The sequence below is a fragment of the Triturus cristatus genome, chromosome 5_1, assembly GCF_964204655.1.
Source record: "Triturus cristatus chromosome 5_1, aTriCri1.1, whole genome shotgun sequence".
Lineage (NCBI taxonomy): Eukaryota > Metazoa > Chordata > Amphibia > Caudata > Salamandridae > Triturus > Triturus cristatus.
Window position 1 is genome coordinate 474,557,562 of NC_140587.1, and position 24,042 is coordinate 474,581,603.

Sequence of the window (24,042 nt, forward strand, 5' to 3'; positions counted from 1 at the left end):
ATGTAAACCGGCAGCAATAGACAGGCCAAGGAGGAAATTGAACAGGGAGATGGCCCGTTTTTGTGGGGAAATAGGCTTTGGCAGGATACGCCATTCAAACATTGAGTTTGAAGCGGTGGGAGTTTTTTAGAGGAGACGTGTGCATTTGTCCCAAATTGGTATGGACCTACATCAGTTGGAAATCAGGGAAGTTTTGGGTAAAGTTGTGAATGTGAAACGTTGGAGGTCAGTCCACAGGATGGAGGGGTCGCTTTGGGGAGGGGGGGGGGGTTCAGAAAAGGGGGGTTAGTTCCAAACACCACTTGTCTGGATGGCGGGGGAGCATGGAAAAGTTGGACAGGAGTTTGCAAAAGTTGACAGATGGGGATCCAGGTTCAGGGGGAGGATAGGCAGGTGTTAAAGGGTCATTTTAGGATGTTCGGTTACTTACAGGTTCAAATAGATTCTCATAGGATGTAGGGGGAATTCCATTGGAAATGTTGAAATGCAATAAAGTTACTGAGGTTTTGTGCAGGGTGGACAGGTTTGGGGGATCGTAGGGGTGGTGGTGGGATAGGGGATAGTTATCTATTTTGTGATGTGCACCTGTGTTAATAAAGCGGCCTTTTTAACACTCAAAAGTGGTCAGTGTTTGTCTGCACAATCTCTCCCAATTTCTATTTTAACTCCCTCCCAATTTCTATTTTAACTTCTGTCCTGGGAGCCTCTGACATACGAATGCTTCAAAGAACAGACAAGTGATGCGCAAGTTTACTAAACTATTCCATGGAGAACAATTTTCCCAGGTGAAAGCTTGCTTTTTTCCTCTTTAGCGACGCAGCAGGAACATGAGGGTTGATTACATATCATATGCACAAAGTATTTTAGCGAGGTGTTTTCAGTATCGTTACCTAATCCTGTGTTTACTCTGATTTCCTGCCATCATAAGCAAAAACACCCAGTGGCAAAGGCTTTATTTAAGAGAAAGTTTTTCAAAATGAAGAAAATGTTCAATTATTTACATGTTGCACATTTAAGCTTTTTTTTGTTTTTAACTTTGTCAGGTTCCACAGGAACTCAATTACAGTGCACCATGTAAAAAAAAAAACCTTGGCAAAGCCAATAGATTTTACCTTTATTTTTAATTACCTTTTACAAATTTAAATAATCCGGTTAGATAGCAGCATGGACTGCAATTCAAAAAATATAAAAAAAATAACAAAAGGCGAAACCTATCGGCTTTGCCTATCCTTTTTTATGTTTTCTGTTTGGGAAGACATTGTGGAGAGCAGACAGTGGTTCTATGGACCACTTCCTACTTACTCTGAGGCCATTTGAAAAAATTCCCAAAGCAGAAGCTGTCCACCAGGGATAAGAGCTTCCCCCCTTCTGTGAATTAATTACCCCTTTCTTTGAGGTGTTGGTAACTTTTCAGTGGTTTGTGACTGCAGTTTTGGTCACAAAGCATTGACACATCTCACTGTGATTCGCTTACAGGAGGGGTGACGCTTTTGAATTGCCAACTAAACTGCGATTTAGACTATGTTGCAAAAACCCTTTTGCAATTTGAAAAAGCTTTTTCCGAATCATGAAATGGCTTTGGTACATTGTAAAAAACATTTTGCAGTGGAACACATGTGATTTTGTGAATTGCAGGATTTACGAATGTAAAATGCTTCTGCTGATTTAGCCATAAAGCAGTTTTACATTCACTACGCCCAGCTGTACTGCTATGTACAGAGCCGAGTAGATGCCTGTGACTTGAACCTTTCACTGGTAGAAGGTGGAGCCTCAAAATAGGAGCGAGTTAGGCCATCTATTCTAATCCCTTTATAACAATTCAACTTAACAAATGCAATATAAAAAGTTTAATTAAGACTCAAGAGGTCATACATACCTGGAATAAAAGCTGGTCTAATGACCCGTTGGGCATGTACTCTGTTACAATTCCTACAAATGTTGGCTCATTGCAGATTCCCAAAATTGGCAGAATGTACTTAAATCTGGCCTTGTGCAAGATCTCTGCTTCTTTGAGAATTGTGCTTCTTTCTCTGTAACAAAATATAAATAGTCTCATACATTTTCGAAGATGTACACAATCACCATTTTAACTTCTCAATACAGTGTTTAAAAAAAAATAAACATCTCTTAATCTGATTTAAACATAAGATCCTTATGAAGACAATATTGTATAGTCAAACTGTGTAAGTGATTATTCTTTAGGGATTTTGTACAACAGGTCTCTGAAAAAAACCGAAATATGCATAAACAGGATATTCTGTTATAAGTTCTCAAGGATCAGAGCTTGAAAAATGTCCCCAAATGCTGCAGAACCATAGGTCGAGAAACTTAATAAAGTTACTAGCCCACACTCAAACTTAGTGTTTTTTAAACTTGACACAAAATATATATTCTAGATAGATGTTTTCAAAAATGTATACATTATTGTACATTTAGTTTTTTCATCATGTGTCAGTGTGCTCAGGCAGAACTATGAAGATACTTGGAACAAGACTATCATTCCTTCAGATGCAAAATGGTTGATGTTTAGGCTTGAAAAATCAGAGGAAACAAGTAAACATTGTCTAAAGACTGGATCCATTGGTGCCATCCACAAAAGCAGTGTTCTGGTTCCTCGAAATGAGGTTTGTCAAGTAGCGGAGGACATAACCCATTGTCCTTGTCCACATGTTTCTGCCTGTACTTTAAAGGGGTGTCATTATTGTTACATTATTGATATTGTCCACCTATTTTCAATGAGTCATGTTGCCACTCTGTAGCTAATGAAAGCAAGGCCCATCAATAATGAATTTCCAAGAGGGGACCAAAAAGCGTTGGCTGGGCTGACAACAACTTTTCAGAATGATGTATTTCCTAATAAAGGGTCTGATTTAGATCTTGTTGGATAGGTTACTACATCCTATGGGATTTATATTGTGTCAGATAGGATATCTGTCACCATTGTGACGGAGTAACCCGTCTGCCAAGATCTAAGTAAGGGCCAAAGTGTTTTTACCATTGTGTGAAGAGAAGACTACAGCTCGAATCTTATATCCCAAAATTGTGTAATTAAATCTAATGTTGTACTTACAACTGTGTTACTGGACATGGAGACTGAAAAAATGAACATACTGTGTGCTTTCTCCATACTTTGATTTATTCTCATTGATAAATGGAGTCAATAGGTGGCCTCACTCTGGAGGGTAAAGCACCTCTTATCAATTATACTAATTCTGCATGGGCAATGTGATTAGCCAATGTCACTTCCATCTTCTTATATATTAATCACAAATACTATAAAACAACTTTAATTTAAGATTAGAAATTGTTTTAATCTATTATTAAAATAGGTTGGTATAAATGTTTATAGTATGGTAATCACATTATTGAACATATTTGAAGAGGGTTTAGATCAATGAACAGTTTGTGAGTAATCAATGCATACTTTTCAGATCTAGTCTCAGAAACAAACGCAAACATCCATAGCTGCAATCACAGAAAAAGCTTCTGAGATAGCTTAGACAGATTCAGCTAAAATACCTAATGAAAATAATGAATTGTAATACATAAACTGGTTGATAATTCCTGTTTGGTCAAGAAAATGGAATGTATTAAGAGACGCAGAAGATGAAATAGTTTTTTTCATGTATGGTATACACATGGAATTTTAGAAGCCAAAATAGCCTTAAGAATTGAAGATGGTATTATAATCATCTATTGTATCACAGTATTGCTTAACCTACTTTAACCTCAAACGTTTTTAAGTGTGTGGGCTAGTGTTCATTTCAATTATTAGGCATGATTTTTCATTTTGGACATTATTCACATTGAAATATCAGTCATTCTCAAAGCAGATAATAAGAATGTGATGTAGATCTTCGAGAGGGGTTCAAGAGAGTGCACTAGTTCTGGGCAGCATTTCAATAATCCCTCAAGACTTTTTTTTCTGACACCATTGATGTTTTCTCCCATACAGAAAGTTGCAGCAGCAGGGAGGGCGCTAGGTGGCGCCAGACCAAGATGGCCGCAAGGCCGTGAGGCTCTGGTAGCCTGGCCCAACGATCCGCTATTTATCAGCTGTTCGCACGATCCCCGTGCGCTGTTAAGGGGAGCCTGGGCGGAGGGTGCTCAGCCCGATCGCGGAGGCGGCGGAGGCGCGGCGACCTTTGAAGATCTGCCCGGCGAGTGACTGGGATCGGCCCTGGAGCTGCGGGGCGGGCACTGTGCTAACGCCAGTCCGGTGCGGCCACGAGGGATTAGGCCCCAAGATATCGGCGGGGCTCCTGCATCTGTGAGCGCGGAGCCTTCTGGGTCGGAGTACCGGGCGCTGCACCCGTGAGTCCGGAGGTGCGAGGCTGCGCTGTGAGGCTCAGACGGGGGGCCACGAGGATTTGACTTCCTGTACCTGCGCTGCCTGGGTGCTACGCTTCCCTGAGGATAGGTGCGCCTCTCGAGGACACTGCGGGGGACGCGGCGGGGGCTCCAAGGGGCCCGCGACGGTGGACGATTACGGAGAATCGCTGTGGTTCTACGCTGGCCCGTGGGGGGGCCTCCTCTGCCTGCGGTGGAGCTAGGCCTCGCTGGCCCTGATTGCCGTGCCAGCCTGCATCCGGGCCCTGGGATCGTTGGTGAGGCTGTGGACGCCCCTGTGCGCAGTGGGGCCGTTTGCTGCTGGAGAGGCGCGCTGGGGCGAGGGCTGCGCGCTCAACTGGCCTGGGACCGTCTTGCGACCTCGCATACTTTGGAGCCTGGGGGTGGACTTTGCTGCATTGCACAACGCGGGGTGCCTTTACCGCGTCCTTCGTGGGCCCTACTATGTGCCTCCTGCTATCTGGACGTGGAGATGCTGTGAGGCGACTGCCACTTTTTTGTTGAGGTGCCTGTGACAGTTCGTGGGGCCGGGGTGAGCCTCGCTGCGCTGATTGCCCCCGAGATCGCTGGCCTGTAGCGAGGTGCTGCCCTGGTCCCCCCTGCCCTGGACGTGGGCGCGCTATCGGGGGTCCGGCGGGGGACGTGGCTGCGGGCCTCCGGGGCACTGCTCGGCCCCTGGGCGCGCCATCGGATAGGGGCGGCCGGTCGGCGGAGCGCCGACACCCCACTAGTACCTGGGCCCCAGCTGGAATTGCCACGCCCATGGCGATGGGTAAATCGGATGGACGGCAGCAGCGGCTTTAGTTCGAGGCCAAGAAGGTGGGCACCCGCTCGGTGGCGGGGGACCCCCATGGGGGCGAGCACGAGTCGCCGCCCGGCCCTACGGAGCGCCCGGACAACGAGGTCAAGGAGATGCTCGCCCTGCTGCAGCAGAGTGTGAACGGGCTGTCTGGAAAAATGGACACTATGAACACCAGGCTCGATTTCCTTGTCTTAAAAGTGGACAAACATGATGAGCAGTTGGAAGTGGAGCAGCGCATTTCGGACAATGAGGATCGCACTGGCACCATGGACAAGCAGCTAACCCAGATGGACCGCCTCCTTAAGGTGATAGCGGCAAAGAACGAGGATTTGGAGGCCCGCAGCCGCCGGAACAACATACGCCTTACTGGGATTCCGGAGAGTGCCAATACTGGTCGCATGGAGGAATATGTGGAGCGGCTCCTCCTGACGACATTTGGAGCGGAGGCCTTCTCGCCCCATCTGATTGTGGAGCGGGCCCATAGATCGCTTGGTCCTCGGCCTCCGCCTGGTGGGCCGCCTTGGCCTATAGTGGCCCGTATACTCAACTACAGAGTTCGGGACGTGGCCTTGCGGAGGGCAAGGGAACAGCAAAATTTGCAATTTGAGGGTGCTGCATTCTCTATCTTCCCAGACTTCACCATGGCTGTACAGGAGGCGTGGCGTAAGTTTGTGGCTGTGAAACAAAAACTGCGTAAGGCTGGTGTCGAGTACGCCCTATTGTATCCGGCTAAGCTGCGCCTCCGGCACCAGGGCTGCACGACTTTGTGCGCGACCCCTCAGCAGGCGGAGGACTTTCTGAAGACTCTGCAGCGTCGCTCGCCTGGCCGGACTGCTGCTGTGGGGGGTGCTCGTGCCCCCTCGCCTGCCCTTGAGGAGCGGGGCGGGAAGTGAGCCTCTTCCGGCCCATATGAAGGCGCTGTCTCCGCTGCAGGTGGGTCTAATCCATTGATGTCGAAGGTGAGCTGACGATTCGGGGGTGGTTATTGAGGACTCGTGGCTATACAGCCCAGGACTTCCAATCTTACGGGGATTTAGCCGGGGGGGGGGGGGGATGTCATCAGTCACTGATCCGTCTGCCTATCTGCTTTGGTCATTCCCCTTGCACCCCCCCCTATTGTACATTGGGGTGAGATAGGGGACACGTGTGTGCCTTGATGTGTGGCCAGGCCCCCTCCCCATGCTCCCTCTCCAAGCTCCTGCCTTCTTGTAGGGTAGGCGGTCACTATACTGGAAGAGGGCTCAGGGAGGGCCATCTGGGACCGCTTGCGCCCCCATCATGGGCAGTCCCCTACAGTGTGGCAAGTGTTTTGTTTCTAAGTTGACCCAATGGTTGGGGTCACCAGGGGGTTGGGGTGGGGCGGGTGGTACTGATGCCGGCACGGTTGGGGTGCTGATGTGGGTGGGACGGGACGGTTCTTATGGGATGGATGTTTCTTTAGGGGGTGGGGAGGGGGGCGGAGGGGTATTGGCAATTGTTCAGGCGCTAAAGGAGGTTGCTGATCACGGCGTTCATGGTGCTCACTCCGAAGGAGGGGGGATGGCACTTGGAGCTCGGCCTCTAGGCTGTAATCCCTTGGGCATGTTTTTTTTTAACGCATCGCGCACGCACACCCTGCACTGACCAAATTGAAGCTATTGACCTGGAATGTCAGAGGGCTGGGGGACCCCCGCAAGCGGCGTCAGATACTCTCATATTTGGATAGGCATCAGGTCAATGTGGCGCTCCTACAGGAAACCCACATGGACCCTAGGGCTGACCCTACGTTCGGGAGCAAATGGGCCTCGGAGCGAGTGTTCTCGTCCTATTCCACGTATGCCAGGGGCACGGTTATCCTCATAAAACGTGGCTCGCCGTTTGTGTGTGCTGGACAGTGGCGGAGTAGAGATGGGAGGAGTTGCATGGTGTGGGGCACGCTGGGCACGCAGTCGGTTGTGCTGGTGAATGGCTATGGCCCTAACGTTGATGATCCCGATTTTCTGAATGCACTCTGGGGTCAGATCTCGGGGGTGGGGGCCACACATGTGCTATGGGCTGGGGATTTTAATACTGTCAGTGACCCCCGGTGGGACCGATCTGGTGCACTGCCGCACCATTACACCCGGAGCCAGGCGGCGCTGGCTGTGCTGCTTACACATGAGGGGCTTACCGATCTCTGTCGATACACCCACCCGGATGGGAGAGAGGGTACGTACTACTCGTCGGTTCACGCGGCCTGGTCGCGGCTGGACTACTGGCTGGAGTCCAGGGGGCTTTGTCACTGGGTCTGTGCGGTGGACCACCTCGCGCGCACCTTTTTGGACCATTCGCCGGTGTGTCTCACACTGGAGATACCTAACCTGGTTGCCGTTCCCAGAAGCTGGAGGTTGGTCCCTGAGGCGCTCTTGGACGAGGTCTTTAAGACTGAACTGGGGGATGAGATAGAGGGGTTCTTCGGCCGCAACAGGGGGTCGGTGGCGCAGGTGGGCACGCTCTGGGAGGCCTTCAAGGTCACAATTCGGGGTACTTGTATGGCCAAGAGCTTTGGCGTGTTGAGGGACCTGCGGCGGCGGCTGCGCTTACTTGAGGGGCAATTAAAAGTGCTGGAACGGGACCTTTGGAGGGAGGACTCGGGAGAGGGGAGGGCTAAAATGCGGGACATCATTACCGACTACTCCTCTACTGCAGAGCGGGAGGCACGGTTTAGGGGGAAATATGCCATCGCCAGGAGGTTTGGCGAAGGGGGCAGGCCGGGGCGGGCTCTGGCGCGGGACATCAGGCGCCCGCGCTACACCAATTACGGCTGGAGATAGAAGATGCGCAGGGGGATAGGCACAGGGATGGCTTGGAGATTCTAAATACCTTCACTACCTTTTACGAATCCCTTTACTCGTCTAAGGGGGTGAATACACAGGACTTTGCGGCATTCTTCGGGGACATAACCTTGGGGTATCTTAGCGGGAGGCAGAGGGAGTTTTTAGCTACCCCCTTTACGATGGAGGAAATTCGAGAGGCTATTGCCCAGTTGCCGGCGGGGAAGGCGCCGGGATCCGACGGCCTGCCAACTGACTTCTATAAATTATATATGGATCATCTTGCGCTCGTGCTGCTAGAGGTCTATTCTGAGGCGCTGCCTGCTTCTATGAGGGAGGCCCTAATTATATCTTTGTTGAAACCCGGTAAACCCCCTGCCAAATGTGATTCTTATCGGCCCCTATCGCTAATCAACGTAGATATCAAGATCTTAACTAAAATGGTGGCAAATCGATTGAATCTCCTCATGGACAAGCTGGTGCTGCCCGATCAGGCAGGATTTATCCCTGGGAGAGCAACGTCCCATAATTTGCGCACTCTCTTCTCGATTATGCATCAGGTGGCTCCGCACCTCCCTCTGGCCGCTGTGTTCTTGGACACCACCAAGGCGTTCGACTCGCTTGAATGGGACTATCTTCAGGCGGGCCTGCGCAACATGGGGTTCCCGGTAGGATTTTCGGCTTTGATACGGCTTCTGTATAACGCGCCAGTGGCTAAGGTCATGGTCAATGGCCACACCTCACGCGCTATGTCGCTCTCCCGGGGCACGCAACAGGGTTGCCCGCTGTCGCCTTTGCTGTTCGCGTTAGCAATAGAACCCTTGGAGGCGCGGGTGCGGCTGTATCATCGGGACAAGGCGCTCATCTGCCCTTTGCGTCCCATCCTCATCTCGCTCTACGCTGACGATGTGACTCTCTATGTGAAGGACGCACAGAATAATCTAAATCCGCTGCTGCGGCAGTTGGTGCGCTTTGGGGGGCTCTCGGGGATCCACATTAACTGGGCTAAATCCCAGATCTTTCCACTTACGGCGGCTGTCACGCGTTTCCATACTGACTTTCCATTGGAGTGGTGCGACTCCTCCGTGCGGTACCTTGGAGTGCAGGTGTCTGCGGATCGGGAGGAGCTGATGAGGGACAACTATGGGCGTGCGATTGACGCGCTGAAGGACACGGTTACGCGCTGGATTGCCCTGCCTCTGTCCCTGGCAGACAGGATATCCCTTATTAAAATGGTGGTGTTTCCGAAAATGCTGTACTATTTCACAAACATTCCCTACCACCCGGGACGGGTGTTCTTCGCTACTCTGCGCACTGAACTGTTGCGGCTTGTGTGGGGAGGGAAGCAGGCCCGCATCAAGTGGGAGGTCCTGGCCGCCCGTATGCGGCGGGTGGCCTAGATTTGCCAAACTTTGAGTTATACTATCAATGCGCCCAGGCCCATTATGCGCACTATTGGACAGGGGGCCGCGCTACACGGCACACATGGCCACAGAGCACTGGCTGGCTGACCCCGTGTCGCTGGATGGGGCATTGTGGCGTGGCACCTCCCAGCGGGACCGTTATCCTGATACCGTGGAGTGCACAGTCCGGTCTTGGGGGTGGATCATGAAGCGCACTGGCGTGGCTTTGCTGTATTCCCCGCTGCTCCCGCTTGTATATCATCCCCGTATGCCCTTGTTGCAGGAGGGGTCTTCCATCAATTGAAGCAGCACAGAGGGCTGCGCACGTGGGGGGACCTATATAGGGATGGCAGATTTATCACGCTGCAGCAGCTATGCTCGGACCCTCCCCCTAGCGCCATGGAGACCTTCCTGTATGTCAGACTCCGAGCTGGAGTTCGAGCCGTTACGCCTGACTATCCCTCTGAGCCGGCGCCGTCGCCGCAGTTACATGCGATGCTGCGGGCTACTACTGCCTCTCACTTGGTTTCGACCCTATACCGCTCAATTTACTCGGAGACGGACTATGCGCGGTGCGCGTGGCAAATGGGAGGAGGAATTGGGACAGCCGTTGTCGGACCGGGACTGGTTGTTCAGCTGTAAACAGACGGAACAGGTCGCTGCTAACAGTCGGCTCCGCGTTACGCACTATAAATTCATTCAGCATTACTACTACACCCCAGTAAAGCTACATCGGTATGGGCTGCGGGCTGACACTAGATGCGGGGCCGAGGGAGCGGACATGCTGCATCTGGCCTGGGAATGCCCCTCTGTTTATTCGTATTGAGCTCTGGTGTTCGATGCGGTTGGGAAGATGATTGCTGGCCCCCTGCCTCCGACCCCACAGATGGGCATCTTGGGTTGCACGGAGAGCATACCGGCTCCCCATAGGAAATTCGGCTCCTTTTGTTTTCTCCTTGCCAAGCGCAGTGTGGCCTGCAGGTGGGGGAGAGGGCGGGCCCCGAAGTTTAAGAGCTGGCTTGAAGATCTGATACGATGGCAGGAACAATTAACCTTGTATACGGACCTTTTGCCGACTGCCTCCAAACCCCGTGATATTTAGGACCCTCTACGGGGATACCTGCTTCAGACCCCTCTGACAAAATTAGACACTGTGGCCACTGAGTCCTGAAAGGGTGGCTGTTACGCCTTACTTAACTGGCGGAGTCCTCTGTGCGGGAGCGTTGGCGGGGACCATGCTTCGGTATAGCTGTACTGGCCGTGCCCCTCCCTCTAGTACCTTTCGATATTCCATTTGGGTGTTATGCTGTGATGCCAATGATTGTGTCGGACTGCACTCCTTGTTGCCTGATGTTCTTGCTCCTATCTGTTTTATTATTCACGCGGCCGGCCCCGGCGGGGTTGTAGGCGGCATGCTGTGTTCATATCTCTACTGTGCTGCTTTCTGACCAAAGTACATTGCTGCCGGCCCCGCTGGGGTTGTAGGCGAAGAACAGCTGTGTCAATATGATTGTTTATCCTTTTGTCAATAAAGGTTTTTTGAAACAAACAAAAAAAAAGTTGCAGCAGCAGACTACCCATGGTGCAAAGAGAAAAACAACAGCTAGTAGCTGTAGAGCTGGTATTAATCACAGTCCTGTGTAATGATGAGTCTGAGATAATTCATGCATTTTGTTTTGCTCAGAATGACGTCCTACATGCAATTGGTTTGCCCAGACATGGGCTCCCTGTTCATTGTGACATAGAAATCAAGCTATACATTACTGAGGAGGTCTAAATAAGCCAACATCGGTCCCAGGATGATTGTGCTCCCACCTGGAAGGCATCTGGCCTAGTCGTTGAGGCTGGATGATCCTTTTGGGGCAGGACCAAGACTGATTTGCATATGGGCAGGCTCAGTCTAGAATAGCATACTGTGCAGAAAACGTTGGTCTACAATTTGGCCAGAGTTTTAACAGTGGCAGGAAGAGATCAAGCCTTCCTGCCATCTCTTTTTTCTTTTCCTCGGTTCCCTTGGTGCAACTCACAATCACCGTGACTCAAACCATCTAGAAAGAATGTAACTGGATTGCCACTTTAGGAAAGATGTGGATCCTTGACCTTATGATACAAACATACTCAATAGCACTCACATTCAATACTAGCAAGAAGAGACACATTATTGGGCTCTCTTGCCAAAGTATGTGGGTGATCTTCAAATTTCATATAAATTGCTCACGTAACAAATGTACAAAACAATGCTTGCCCTAATAAGGACCCCTTGGGAGTTATGGGCCCCCATGCACTGCCTAGTAAATAGGGGGAACAAGTAGGACCCTGACTTACTTGTACACTAGAAATCCTCCTAAACATAATCAAACATAGAAACAATAAGGTCTACAGTGCGGGCCGTTTAGGGACTACACCTTAGGGCTACTGATTAGGGAGCATGTGGGCATGAAGTTTCTGGCTTGTGTATTAAAGCCACTCTCAGATGCAATATCTAAGTGTAACAACTGAACCAGAATTTTTTTATATTGTTTTTGTTCTACCTCAGAATTCATTTCAAAGCCTGGATGTAGAACTTATATGTGCATTCTAACTGCTCTTTCATTTGCAACTTATCACTAATTTAAACATTTTATTTAATGCACTATTTAAATGAAAACATGTAATTTTTTATTTTTGAACTCTATGTTATACCTCCTTGAAACTGACACACAGTACTTTAGTGCAGTCTGGTTTACCAAAATTTAACAAACACATAACTCAGGGACTTATTAAGACTTTTGGCGATGCTGGTGTGGGCTGCACGCCACCGCCACACCCCTGCACCAACAAGAGTCGCTGCCACCCGCCTGCCAGATTACAAGTAATTTGGTGGTCTGGTGGACGGGTGGCATGGTGGTCCTGCAGCAGTGCTGTTTAAAGGCTTACTGTGAGCCTTAAACAGCACCGCAGCGGGAACGCACAGGAAGAAATGCACCATGTCTGGCGTTCCTTTCCGTGCAGGAACTGGGGGTGGAGATTTACAGGGGGACACTACATGTACCACCCTGCATGCACCCCCAGACACAGAGGCACAAGGTGGACTACATGGGGCCTACAGTGCCCCCTTTGTTGCCTCACCACCACACTTTTCATAGTGGTGCGACTGCCATGAAAAGGAGGGCAGTAAGGCAACTCAAAATATGCTCGGCGGTGCCGCTGCGGCACCACCAGCATATTTTGGCCTCGAACCGCTGCCACACCACTGTAGGATCCTGGATCTGTGGCGGTAGCAGTGGTTCAGTGGTGGTCCGACTGCCACACTTATAACACTGTGGGCAGTCCCGCAGTGTGGCGGTGGTCGGACCGACACCAAGACTAGGGCAGACGAATGGACCGCTGTAGTAGTAATAAGTCTCTTAGAGTAGATGGAGGTAAATTTAACTAAAAAAAATAATCACAGATAAGCATTGCTCCTCGATTTTAGGCACAGTGATCAAATACATTACCTAAGTAGCTCTTAAAAGAGCTTTCCATGATGGCATCTATCTTGCCATTAGTTAATGAATTCACTGCAAAATATCAATTTGGCACGAAAGTGGAACAAATTATTGAAAATAATTTTCATTTGCAAAAAATAAACTTTTAGTATATTTGCTCTATTCACCACCATTTCCCCATTCATTTCTGGTCTTTGCTTAGATGGGTTACAATTCGATAGGATTTTTTAACGTTCTGTCGATCCTGATCAGCTCAAGGAGGATGTTGAACACGTTTTAAGGAGGAGAGGGCACATGCTCTTACATCTCTCAATATGTGACATTTTTTTCTGAAGAGAATTAGGTAGGAAAGAGCCAAACACATGTTCAATCCCTACCTGGGGCGTTATTTTCTTATTGACATGTTGCAGGTATGTGGTAAAAAAAGTGTGACAGTAAAGCTGAAAAAAGTGTATTAACGTGCTTACAACAGCAATGCACACCAGCAATGGTCACTCATTGAAAGGTCTGATTCACACTGGTAAAAGTTTACATTTGTGAATCAGGCCCCAAGAGAAAACTCTTCCATGCACCCAAAATGGTGCGAATAGACAATTAGCAGACTAGCAAGTCAACAACTGCACTTACTATCACCTGCTACTTACCACATATGCATTAACCGGGCTATGGGCACATGACGAACAGGCGAAATGTGAAAAAAGCTTTAGTCTGTAACGGAAACATCTGGAAACTCAGATCAAAAAGGCACTATTATCACAGAGCAAAGGCGTGTAGGGGGTTGTACAAATTATAATAAAGGAACTATCAAAACATATGCCAATCCACATTAGCCCAATGATAAGCATAAGTTTCCTTTTTAGCCATGGAATTTACTGGTAGTGTGGATTCGATTTACTCATTAATGCAACATGTCAATTGTATCAATCAAATGAAGTAAATATTAGTAATTGTCGTGTGTAAATGATTGGCCAGCCTGTTTCCAACCTATAAACAAATAAAGGCTATGGGGGTGATGGGGAAGGAAGCACAATTGCCAAACCTGATCATTTAGCCCAACACTAATATCACTGCGGTCATCAATGATTTTGTGGTGTTCATGTTTCCAAGTAATATATTTGTTCTGACCAAGCTCCTAAATTACTACCTACATTATCGAACATTCAAAGGGAATTCTAAGACCCGCTGTTTTTTGCTGAACAGTGCACAAGAAATATTTATTTTCAGTTGTACCCACTTTTCATGCACAGCTAAAACGATTCAGTAACAGTGAGACTTCTCTCTTTATGGAATACACTGCGGAAAGCCACAAGCATTAGCAAACTCAATCATTTAAAAAAATTGCAGGGGTATCATATTTTCATAGTAGTCAGTAACGACGCAGAACTGCCAGAATCAATAAACGCTGTCCTCTCACACACAGGTATAACACAGGCAGCAGCAGTGCATGCCTCCGCTGCCAACAGGCCTGGTATAGTACAGCACTGTTGCGCCACACTCAGTCATGCACTTTTTGGATGGTGTACAAAGTTTGGTAGTGTCCTTTTATAGGTGGGCCCAACCGGATGAACCTTCGTCTCTAGTTTATATTTAATTTAATGTGTGTGGCCAGATCATATATCTAATCATTCCCCTTTGGTATAGTGTTACTCTCAGTAGCTGCAACTGAACAAATTCTGCATTGTGTGTACAATTACTTATTCACACGTTTGTGAATGTAGATATGCTTGATGTGCTACTACTTTAAATAATTTAAAAGTATGGGCAGATTGACCCATTGATTTCAGTTCCATGGCCCTCATTAACAGTGAGTCAAGTCCACAGGGAAACGATTCTACTGTTAAAATGCAATTACCTGTGATTGTCTAGAGCATTAATGACTTCTTAAGTACTTTTTATGGTCTGGCTTTACAGCCCAGCTGTCACCAAACAATTACGTGAGCATCACTACAAAGGTGCTTTAGCTCCGCCCACATGTTGGGACCAGGAGTATATGTTTTGATTGGGCAGACGTTTTGTATTTCCACAAAAAATGTGCTTGCCCTGCACACAAATGTGATCATTTTATTTGTCCAGCTACCCGAGACTGAATTTTCAGTGGCACACACGTCTTTGTAATACTATTAAAGTGTCTTATATAACTAGATAATTTAGTTTTTTTTGCTGTGGCAGTAGCACAGATGAGGTGAGGGCAGTCATCGACCTGCATGGGTGTTAGATCTGGCTTGACGGTGCATTCATAAGCCTGACCAATTGGCATTGCCAATGCTGGTTCTATAGTTTGGTGGCTGAAAGGCAAAACTACCACATTTGAGAAGAATCAGTTTGTTGTATGAGCTAAAGAAATATGCATTATGAAAGCACTGCATCACAAAAAGGCAACTGTTCAGGTTCTGACAATTATAAACTGGTTAATAGTTGTTTCAGCTGGTTTATTTATCCGGAAATACTCAAAGTACTACCGAGGGCCGCATGGGGCCCACCTGACCTTTTTTATGGAGCCGCCTCGTGAACAGCAGCATGAGGTGCCGTTTACTTCACAGAGCACGAACATTTAGAAAGCTATACAAAAGGTAAACTAAACACATCCTATCGTTAGGAACATCTTAATCACTTTAGTACATCAGATTAAACCACAGCATTGAGTGGCATTTATTAGCAGTGATCACTTTCAAACATGAACTTAGAAACATTCTGGCCAAAAATGTCATATGTGAACCAAAAGCAAGTCTTTTATCAGGTGCACCCTCTGTGTGACCTGGGTTGTTATTATCATTGGAACAACATTATCATTTAATAAATCAAGCACAAGAGAGATTTTGTTGAGCACACGTCCTGAATTCATGCATTTCAAGGTGCTCTCATATGAAGAAAAAGGTTGCAAAGTGAAATACAACAATTACCTAGAATCACACAGTTCGGTCAAGTGGGAAAGCTGGGATTGATTCCAGGTCTTCTGGTTTCACACAGTGCAAGCCACCCACAAGATAGATATCACTTTACCTTTCACGTTTTACATCAAAAGCTAACTCTTTGTCTTTATTTCTTCACGCATGAGGTTAGAGTATGGATGGCGGACATTAGCCATATAAAGGCTTTCTGTGTTGTCTGCACCGTGCACATACTTCACTTCTTGGTACAACCACCTTAAGGCATTCCGACCGACACTCACCCTGCTGGCATCGGTGCGGACATCAGGCATGCCACAGACCATACTTTTTGAGCCCTGAAGAAATGTTTGTGATTACCCATGATCTAACTTCATAATGAGATACTGGCTTGTTTCATTTGTACTTCGAGGAAAAGAAGTTCCTGAAATAAATAAACAAGGATGCTGAAGCCAGATAGTGTGCTGCCATCATTGCAAAAGTATTTCACATCCTCTATAATATATGCAGCTTATGGAAAAACAGTCTTATGTAAAACCTGAAGATCTAGGATAATTGGCTCTGGTAAACTGCCTAACAATCCGAGAATGAAGTTGCCCAGCTCTGTCGATTAGCTTTTCACTAGGAGGATTTGGGGGGCAACAGACCACCTGGAGGTCTGCAGCCTGGGTATTTTGGGGAAGTGAAGCAGTCGGAAGAATGCTCATGGTCTGGGCATTTTTGGGGCTACTTATGTTGCCCACTGGGTATATATGCAGACATTTGCAGTATCGGCTACCATTTTGTCTTGGTGGCACGATGGCTGGTACATGATAGTTAGCATTTTTGTGGGCCTTAACGGATTTGTTGGTGCCTTTGTGCAATTACTCAGACTGTGCAGTTAGGGCATGTTTTTCCACTTACTATAATGGTGGTGATGTCCAGAGACGAGATGGTGGCCCAGGCGACGAGGCTTCTCGAGGAAGCGGGCGCCTTGACTTGTTGGCAGAACAGGTGCCACCTCAGAGCAGTCGCCCCGTCAGGAAGGTGGTAGAGGCAGTTGCAGCCCGGTGTTTGTATGTTCACTGCCATGCCGGACCCTCGATCACATAGGTACCCGGAGGAGCAAGAGGGGACGCTCCAGCACGAGGCGAGCGACCCCTGGGAAGGGCTCTGCAGGAGGCCGTGTGGGCCCATGTGGCCCTCGGGGACTAATCTGCCCAGGCCAGGGCATCCGGAGGAGCGTGGAGCTATGTTGTTGGTTTGAGGCCCGAGCAAACCCTCTCTGGCATCTGGAAAGGCTGCACTGTTGATAAAAGGTAGTGGGTAGCAGCTGATGCACATAGGGCATCGAGTAAATCTGGCTCAATACGGGGAGGCTGTGGAGCCAAAGTGCTGACGAAACGAAGTGCCAGGGAAGGGAGCTTGAGAGTGTGCCATTGGACTTTTATGGTAGGGCTGAGCATGTTCTCACTGAAACAGCAGATTTTCAAGACGTTTACAAGCACCTAGTGGAGGAGGGGCTGATATAACTTCAGATATAACTTCTATGGAGCAAGGTGCAGGGCTGAGCATAGAGCAGAAAGGATAATGGAATATTTTGACTGAAACAGTGTGAGCTGGCTGGAGAGAGTGCCAGCGGGTGTCAAGGCACGTTGGACAGGCAGAGGGGGCTGGGGGGAGGACAGCATTTTGAAGGGTGTCGCGGCGGGGTGCCCAGTCAAAGTAGCGGAAGGTATTGCGGGAGGCTGTGGGTCACAAGCGGGTGGGGGTTGAACACTGGCAATGTCGGCAGCTATGCTGAAGTGCAGCGCGGAGAATGAAGCTGACCAGGAGGAGAGGATGGTAGATCATTTTAGGTCCCAGAGGGGTAGTCTGTCAGACAGCCTGGAAGTAAGACCCCCTGGTAAGGTCTATAGCCGAGCAGGGCAGGTAGGGGCACAGCCCAGGCCAGTGGCAGGAGGTGACGTGGGCTTTGTATTCCGGCCCCAGTCAAAACCAGGTGTGAGACCACAAGCTATCCCACGGGCGGTTTTGTCTGTGATGTGAGTGGTTTATGGAAGCTCGCATGGGTTGGCAGAGTCGAAGGTATTGCAGTCTTGGAGTTTTACCGTTACACCAGGCCTGTTTTCTCTTTCTCAAGTCAACAATACATCTGGAATAGCCGACTCCAGAGTGCTTAGAGCAGCTTTTTTGCACATAGGGGAAGAGAAGGCTCGGCCACGTGCAGCCAGTTGGACGGCGATGGTGGACGACAAAATCAAAGCCCTAAGAAGGTCTGGTGTGGCCTCGGCGATGCAGCATGCAGGCAGTTTTGGTGCAACCCCCAGCAGAACGGCACACAGGATGAGTCGTCCCGCATCAGTAGCAAGGTTGGGAGGGCAAGTGGAAGGTGGTTTAAAATCCAGTGGTGAACCAGAATGTACACACGCGAAGCTGGGCGGATGAGGATGGTCAGCAGTTGGTTGCAAAGAATTCGTCAGGGTTATCCATGTTGGATTATGAGGAAGAGTTTGGAGGAAGGTGAAGTGAGAGATGGGGATGAGGTGCAGATTGTGGATTCCAGCTGGTCTCCGGTGGGGGATGCCACTAATCAATCTGCTCGTAGTATTTTGCAGGATGCAGGTTCTCTGTACCCTCAAGGCAGATGAAGTGGCACCTTGCAGCAGGAAGGCATGGCGAGGTGGTGGGCCCAGATGCTGGCACCTACTTTGGCACCAGGTGCGCTAACGCAGGGCAACGAGAACGCCACCAAAATGGCATCAGTTGGGGCAGAGGCAAAGGAGCCTCCAGTGAACGGGGAGGCCTGCTTAAGGAAAGGTCTCTACGTGAGGGACACTGGTGTCGGTATGGAGGAACACAGTATAAGCGTAAGTGCTTCAGTGCTGGGGCATGGGGACAAGAAACATGGGTGATTAGGACCACAGAGAAAGCGGAGCAGTTTTTTTTTGTTGTTAAATGTTTTTATTTAATTTTGAGACAAAAACAAAAACAGAAAAATAAAATAAGACAGATCACACAATCAAGTTTCAGATTTGGTTGGATACATAGGGAGCTGCAGTAGCGCGGGCCAAGAAGGGCTGACCCAATATGCAGCAAATTTACATCTTACCAGGCAGTGATAGGTAAATGTACAGTAAGTCAACTCCACACAGACGGGCAGCCATATCGGCATCTAACAGTGCCTCAATTTGGTGACCATTGTCAGCGGTAGAAGTGGCCCAATCACCGAACCAACCAGCACATCCATCATCCCACTCGCGTAATATTTGTCTAGGATATTTAGCATTCAGCCGTGATCTCCATTGCTATCTTGACGTGACACTTGGTATTGTGCAACTAGACCCCAGAAACTTTTCGGCCGACTGCAGGGGGGTAGTAATTAGTTATAAACATCCAACTGGGTATTACAAGACATCATATATTTTTCCCACTCTGCAACTGTTGGTACAGGACCCCGCAGCCAGCGCATTGCAAGTCTACGTTTCGCCAGAAGCAGACCCATGGCGACCAATTTACTAATAAGGGGTGAGAGATAGTCCAGCAATATCATTTAGTGCCTGAAAAATGTTTCTCCAGAATACCTCCACTAGGGGACACTGCCAGGCTACATGGAAAAAAATCGGCCCCTGGCATGTCACATCTCTCACAGCAATCAGTGCCTCGTAGTCCATACAGACATAGTCGTTGTGGAGTGTAATGAACCCTGTGTAAGTATTTAAAATGGCCCAACCTATGGCAGACATTCAGGGAGACCTTTCGAGTGGCCTCACAGCAGTAATACCAGATAGCATTTGAGAGTGGAACCCCGATGGTAGTTTGCCATGCCAGCCGCGCCTTAGTGTATGAATAGGTCTTAGTAAGTTGTGACGAGGCATAGAGGCGAGAAACTAGTTTAACAGGTGACTTTGAGCGCAATAGTATGGATAGGGCCGGGATCTCCGATGGCTCTAGGAGCTCATCGCCAAGTACCGCGCGCAGAGCGTGGCGAGCCCTAAAGAAATAAAATTGCTTTAGTGCAGAGGGCCTTGTTACACCAGCGATCACCTCCTCCCAGGATCCTACCCTACCATTCTTAAACAGATCTCCCATTTCGTGTATACTAAGACTGTTCAACGAGCTAAGAGCCCCTCGCTCTGAGTTGAGAGTGAACCACTGACACCACTCCACCCTCAAAAGTGGCGAGTATAATTGAGCCCCAGCATGCATCTTAAGCAGCACGTGCCAAGCATGAACTATGGAGTTTACCGAATCCAGTACTCCACAGCGTCTGATAGGCGGCTTAGTTAAGAAGCGTGGCTAAGGGTGCGGGCTAGCAGCAACCTTTTCAATCTGGAGGTGTGGTAAATCATGCGGGCCATGGAGCCAGCAATGGGCATGCGAAGCCTGCGCCACCCTATAATAAAGTTCCAAATCTGGCGCGCCCAGGCCTCCCGCAGTATAAGGTAAAGTGAGGATATCTAGTGCTACTTGCGGAGTATTGCCTGCCCAAGCTAGCCTAGTCATCAAAGTACGCAGCTCTCTGAACATATGCTGGTGCACTACTAAGGGTATATTGACGAAGAGAAAAAGGAAGCGGGGGAGCACCACAATCTTCATTAGGGAGACCCTTCCCACCAGCAAAAACGGGAGCCAAATCCATCTGTCTATATCATCGCCTAATTTGGTAATGGCTTTGCTATAATTTGCCTTAATTACTTGGTCCGCATCTGAATGGACTTGGATTCCCAAATAGCGAACCGGATCGGATGTCCACTGGAGAGGGAAGTCAAGAGGAGTCGACACTGTAGCCAGAGTTAAAGGAAAAATTATGGATTTGTCCCAATCAATCTTAAGGCCCGAGAGACCACCAAAGCGCAACACTTCTCGAATTACTGGGGCAAGGTGGACGTCTGGGTCCTGGACATACAAGAGCATGTCATCAGCATAGGCCGAGATAATTACGTTGAGTTCATGATATTCCCGCAGTGCCCTCAGCAAGGGCTCAGTGGCCACCGCATACAATAGAGGGGATAAGGGACATCCCTGTCGAGTGCCCCGCGATATGTGAACCGGGGTGAAGACCGTGTCTCCGGTGCGCACCCGTGCAATTGCCAAGTTATAAAGCACCGATACCAATTGCAGGAAGACCTCGCCAACTCCCATGTGTCTAAAAACGGCAAGCATACACTTCCATTCAATTGAATCGAAGCCTTTGCTGCGTCTAAAAAGACCGCAGCCGCCTTTACCTCTGGTCGAACATGCTGAAGGGAACCAAACACAGTCCTAAGATTGTATGACAGCGTGCGGCCCGATATAAATCCAGCCTGCTCAGGGCCAACCAATAGGGGAAGGAATGGAGATAGACGATTAGCCAGTATTTTAGCATATATATTCGTGTCCACAATAAGTAATGAGAGTGGCCGATAAGAGGAGCATTTGTGGGGGTCTTTATAAGGTTTTAATAATGTAATGATCAGGGCCTCACGCATAGAAGGGGGCATGACCCCATCTACTCCTATCTCTTGAAACAGGATACTCAGGTAGGGAATCAAGATGTCACTAAAAGCTTTGTAAAAAGACACCGTCAGCCCATCCTGCCCAGGGGCACTGCCCTCCCGCATAGAGTTTAGTGCCAGTCATATCTCTGTAACCTCAACAGTGCGCATTAGGAATTCACGATGCCAGTCTGTCAACCACGGGAGCTTGATGTATTCAAGATAATTCAATATATCATCATCATGGGGCAACCTTAGAGCTTTATAGCTCTTGATAGTATCTACAAAACCAATTGTTAATATCCACCTGCTCTGTCAGGATAAAGCCCTCCTCGTCAACCAGCTCAGCAATGCCACCAGCATCTGATCTGCGGCGGGCCAGGCCTGTCAGCCCCCCCATAGATTCTAGCTGTAACATATTTGCCCATATGTTTGACTTCGCTATCTGCTTCCTTATGGTATTCTTCAATTGTGGTTTTTAGCAGCTCCCGTATCTGAGGATCATTACTAACGGCTATCTCAGCCTCAAGTTTAGCCATTCGGGATTCTAATAGAGCAAGCCTGTCTCTAATAGAACAAAGAACCCCCGCGTGCTTGCTGATAGCAATGCCCTGTATAAAGACCTTAAACGACTCCCAAACTGTGGCAAAGGAGTCTACTGAGCAGACATTAACAGTGAAAAATTGTGTGATAGCATCAGTTAGCTCGGATTTAAAAACTGTGTCAAGTAGTGAGTATGGCGGAAATTTCCACAAAAAGGGGGGAGGACCCCGCGAGGGCACATTGATCACTAGTAAAATGGGTGTGTGGTCCGAAAAAGAAAGAGCCAAGACTGAACAGTCCTGAATCTTAGTCATAAGCACCCGTGAGATGAGCCAGTAGTCCATGCGTGTGTGAATATTGTGGTGCGCCGAATAATGTGTGAACCCATCCCCTTCGCAAGACCTAGCTCTCCATACATTCACCAGTTGCATTTGTAAGGCTATGTCAGCAATGGCCTTTGCAGAAGCAGACGGAGGCCTGGTAGGGCCTTTCGAGCAATCAAGCGCTGGATCTAAAACACAATTGAGATCACCTTCCCAAAACAACGGCAATGGGTTGCAGTCTCTGAGGAGTGCAAATATGGACTGATAAAACTGTGGGTCATCATAATTTGGGCCATAAGAGTTAACAATGAGGAAATTCAGCTCCTTACCATAATACCTGGATATGACATATCTACCAGTTTGGTCGGTCTCACAGTGTTCTAGTTGGAGCCCAGATTTGGGATTAACCGATGTCAACACACCCCTGGAGTGTAAAGTAGAACCCGCAGCATGGAATGGGCCTGTTAATCTGCTACCTGTGAACAATGCCCATCCAGGGTGTAGATGAGTCTCCTGAAGCAAAGAAATATCGACCTCCTTTCGTTTCAAGTACGTTAAGATTTTGCGCACCTTCCTATGATCATTGAGGCTCCTGACATTCCATGTCATGAGGCTCAAACGCTTAATATGCCCCTGTCCTGTGTGATGCCGTGTCATGCAGGAAATTCTTGCAATTGGTGTTGCTACCCTGTGATACCTCATATGTAGTCCCGCTCATCATGGACATAATAGCGCATGTGATCTGCAAAAGAAAATCCCCAACCCCTCCCCACTCCCACGCCGTGCACACCCCAACTAGGCAAAGGCGGACATCAACCCTCCCTGTCACAAAAGAAACCATATAAAACTGAAAAAATACCACGCATTTACAACAATAAACCCCTGTAAATGCAAAGGAAAACAGCGTGTAACACATTGGGGCGGATGTTACCCAGCAATACCACACTAGTCCACCACCCCGCCTCGCCACCAAATAGCAATTATAAAGCTTCTGTTGCGAGAGTATAGCAACTATTAGGAGACATAAACAGTTCCTGAATCGATTGGCTTCCCAGTACCAGAGCGCCGATCAGGCCACCTCTCGCTCAGCAGCCCATGCAACGAAGGAATAACATCGCACCGTAAAGTACCCAAGGAGGAAATTCACTCATTAAACAGCCCAGTGTAACAGCAAAACTCTTAGCAAAAAAATATGAGCACTCTTCATAATACAATAACAATTGGAATTAGGACCAGGAGAGATATGGACGGGACCAGCCTTTCCACCTCCTCATCAATCATTCTCATCTAGGCTACCAGTCCCATCATCTGCGCGAGTGCTTTCATTCTGACCCTTCCGACGCTTGCAGACTTTGTCCCAGTTTTTAAGAGCTTTCTGAAGGGACTGTGGGTCTGAAAATATCTTGGCTTTCCCATCAAATAACACCCTGTGACGTGCCGGGTATAACATAGCGTATTCAATGTTCTGGCCACGTAGTTTGCGTTTCAGGAGTGTGAACTGTCTCCTGGCCTCTTGATCCTTAAAAGTAAAGTCTGGGAACAGAGAGAGAGAAGACCCCTCATACTGCAAGTTGCCCAGTTCTCTCGCCCTCCGTAAGGCAGCTTCCCTGGCGCGGTAGTTCAAAAGTTTTGCGATAATAGGCTGCGGAGGGGCACCAGGCAGAGGTCTAGGGCCCAGCGAGCGGTGCGCCTTCTCCACGACAAACATAGGGGAGAAAATATCAGCACCCAGCAGTGCTGTAAGCAATTTTTCGACAATGGTCTCCATGTTGCCCTTCGCAGTAGATTCAGAGAGGCCTGTGATTCGCAGATTACTGCGCCGTGATCTGGCTTCAAAATCTTCTGCTCTGTCTTGCAAGGCAACCAGGGCTTTGTACACACGTTTCTGGGCATTGTTGGAGTCAGTTTGGGCCTCCTCAGTTTCCGTGATACGCCGCTCTGCTATATCCAAACGTTCTGAATGCTTGTCAACCCGCTCAGACATTCTTTCCATTCTATAGGCCAAAGTATCGATTTTAGCA

General features: G+C 48.5%; 1 protein-coding gene across 1 annotated transcript in view; it reads right to left on the reverse strand.

Moving 5' to 3' along the window:
- The window catches only part of RIPK2 (receptor interacting serine/threonine kinase 2), a 330,649-nt gene that overhangs the window by 222,957 nt on the left and 83,650 nt on the right, over positions 1 to 24,042 (reverse strand). The window contains exon 2 of the mRNA XM_085605314.1: positions 1,877 to 2,030. Within this exon, the coding sequence (XP_085461440.1) occupies positions 1,877 to 2,030 (154 nt within the window). The remainder of the gene's footprint in view (positions 1 to 1,876; positions 2,031 to 24,042) is intronic.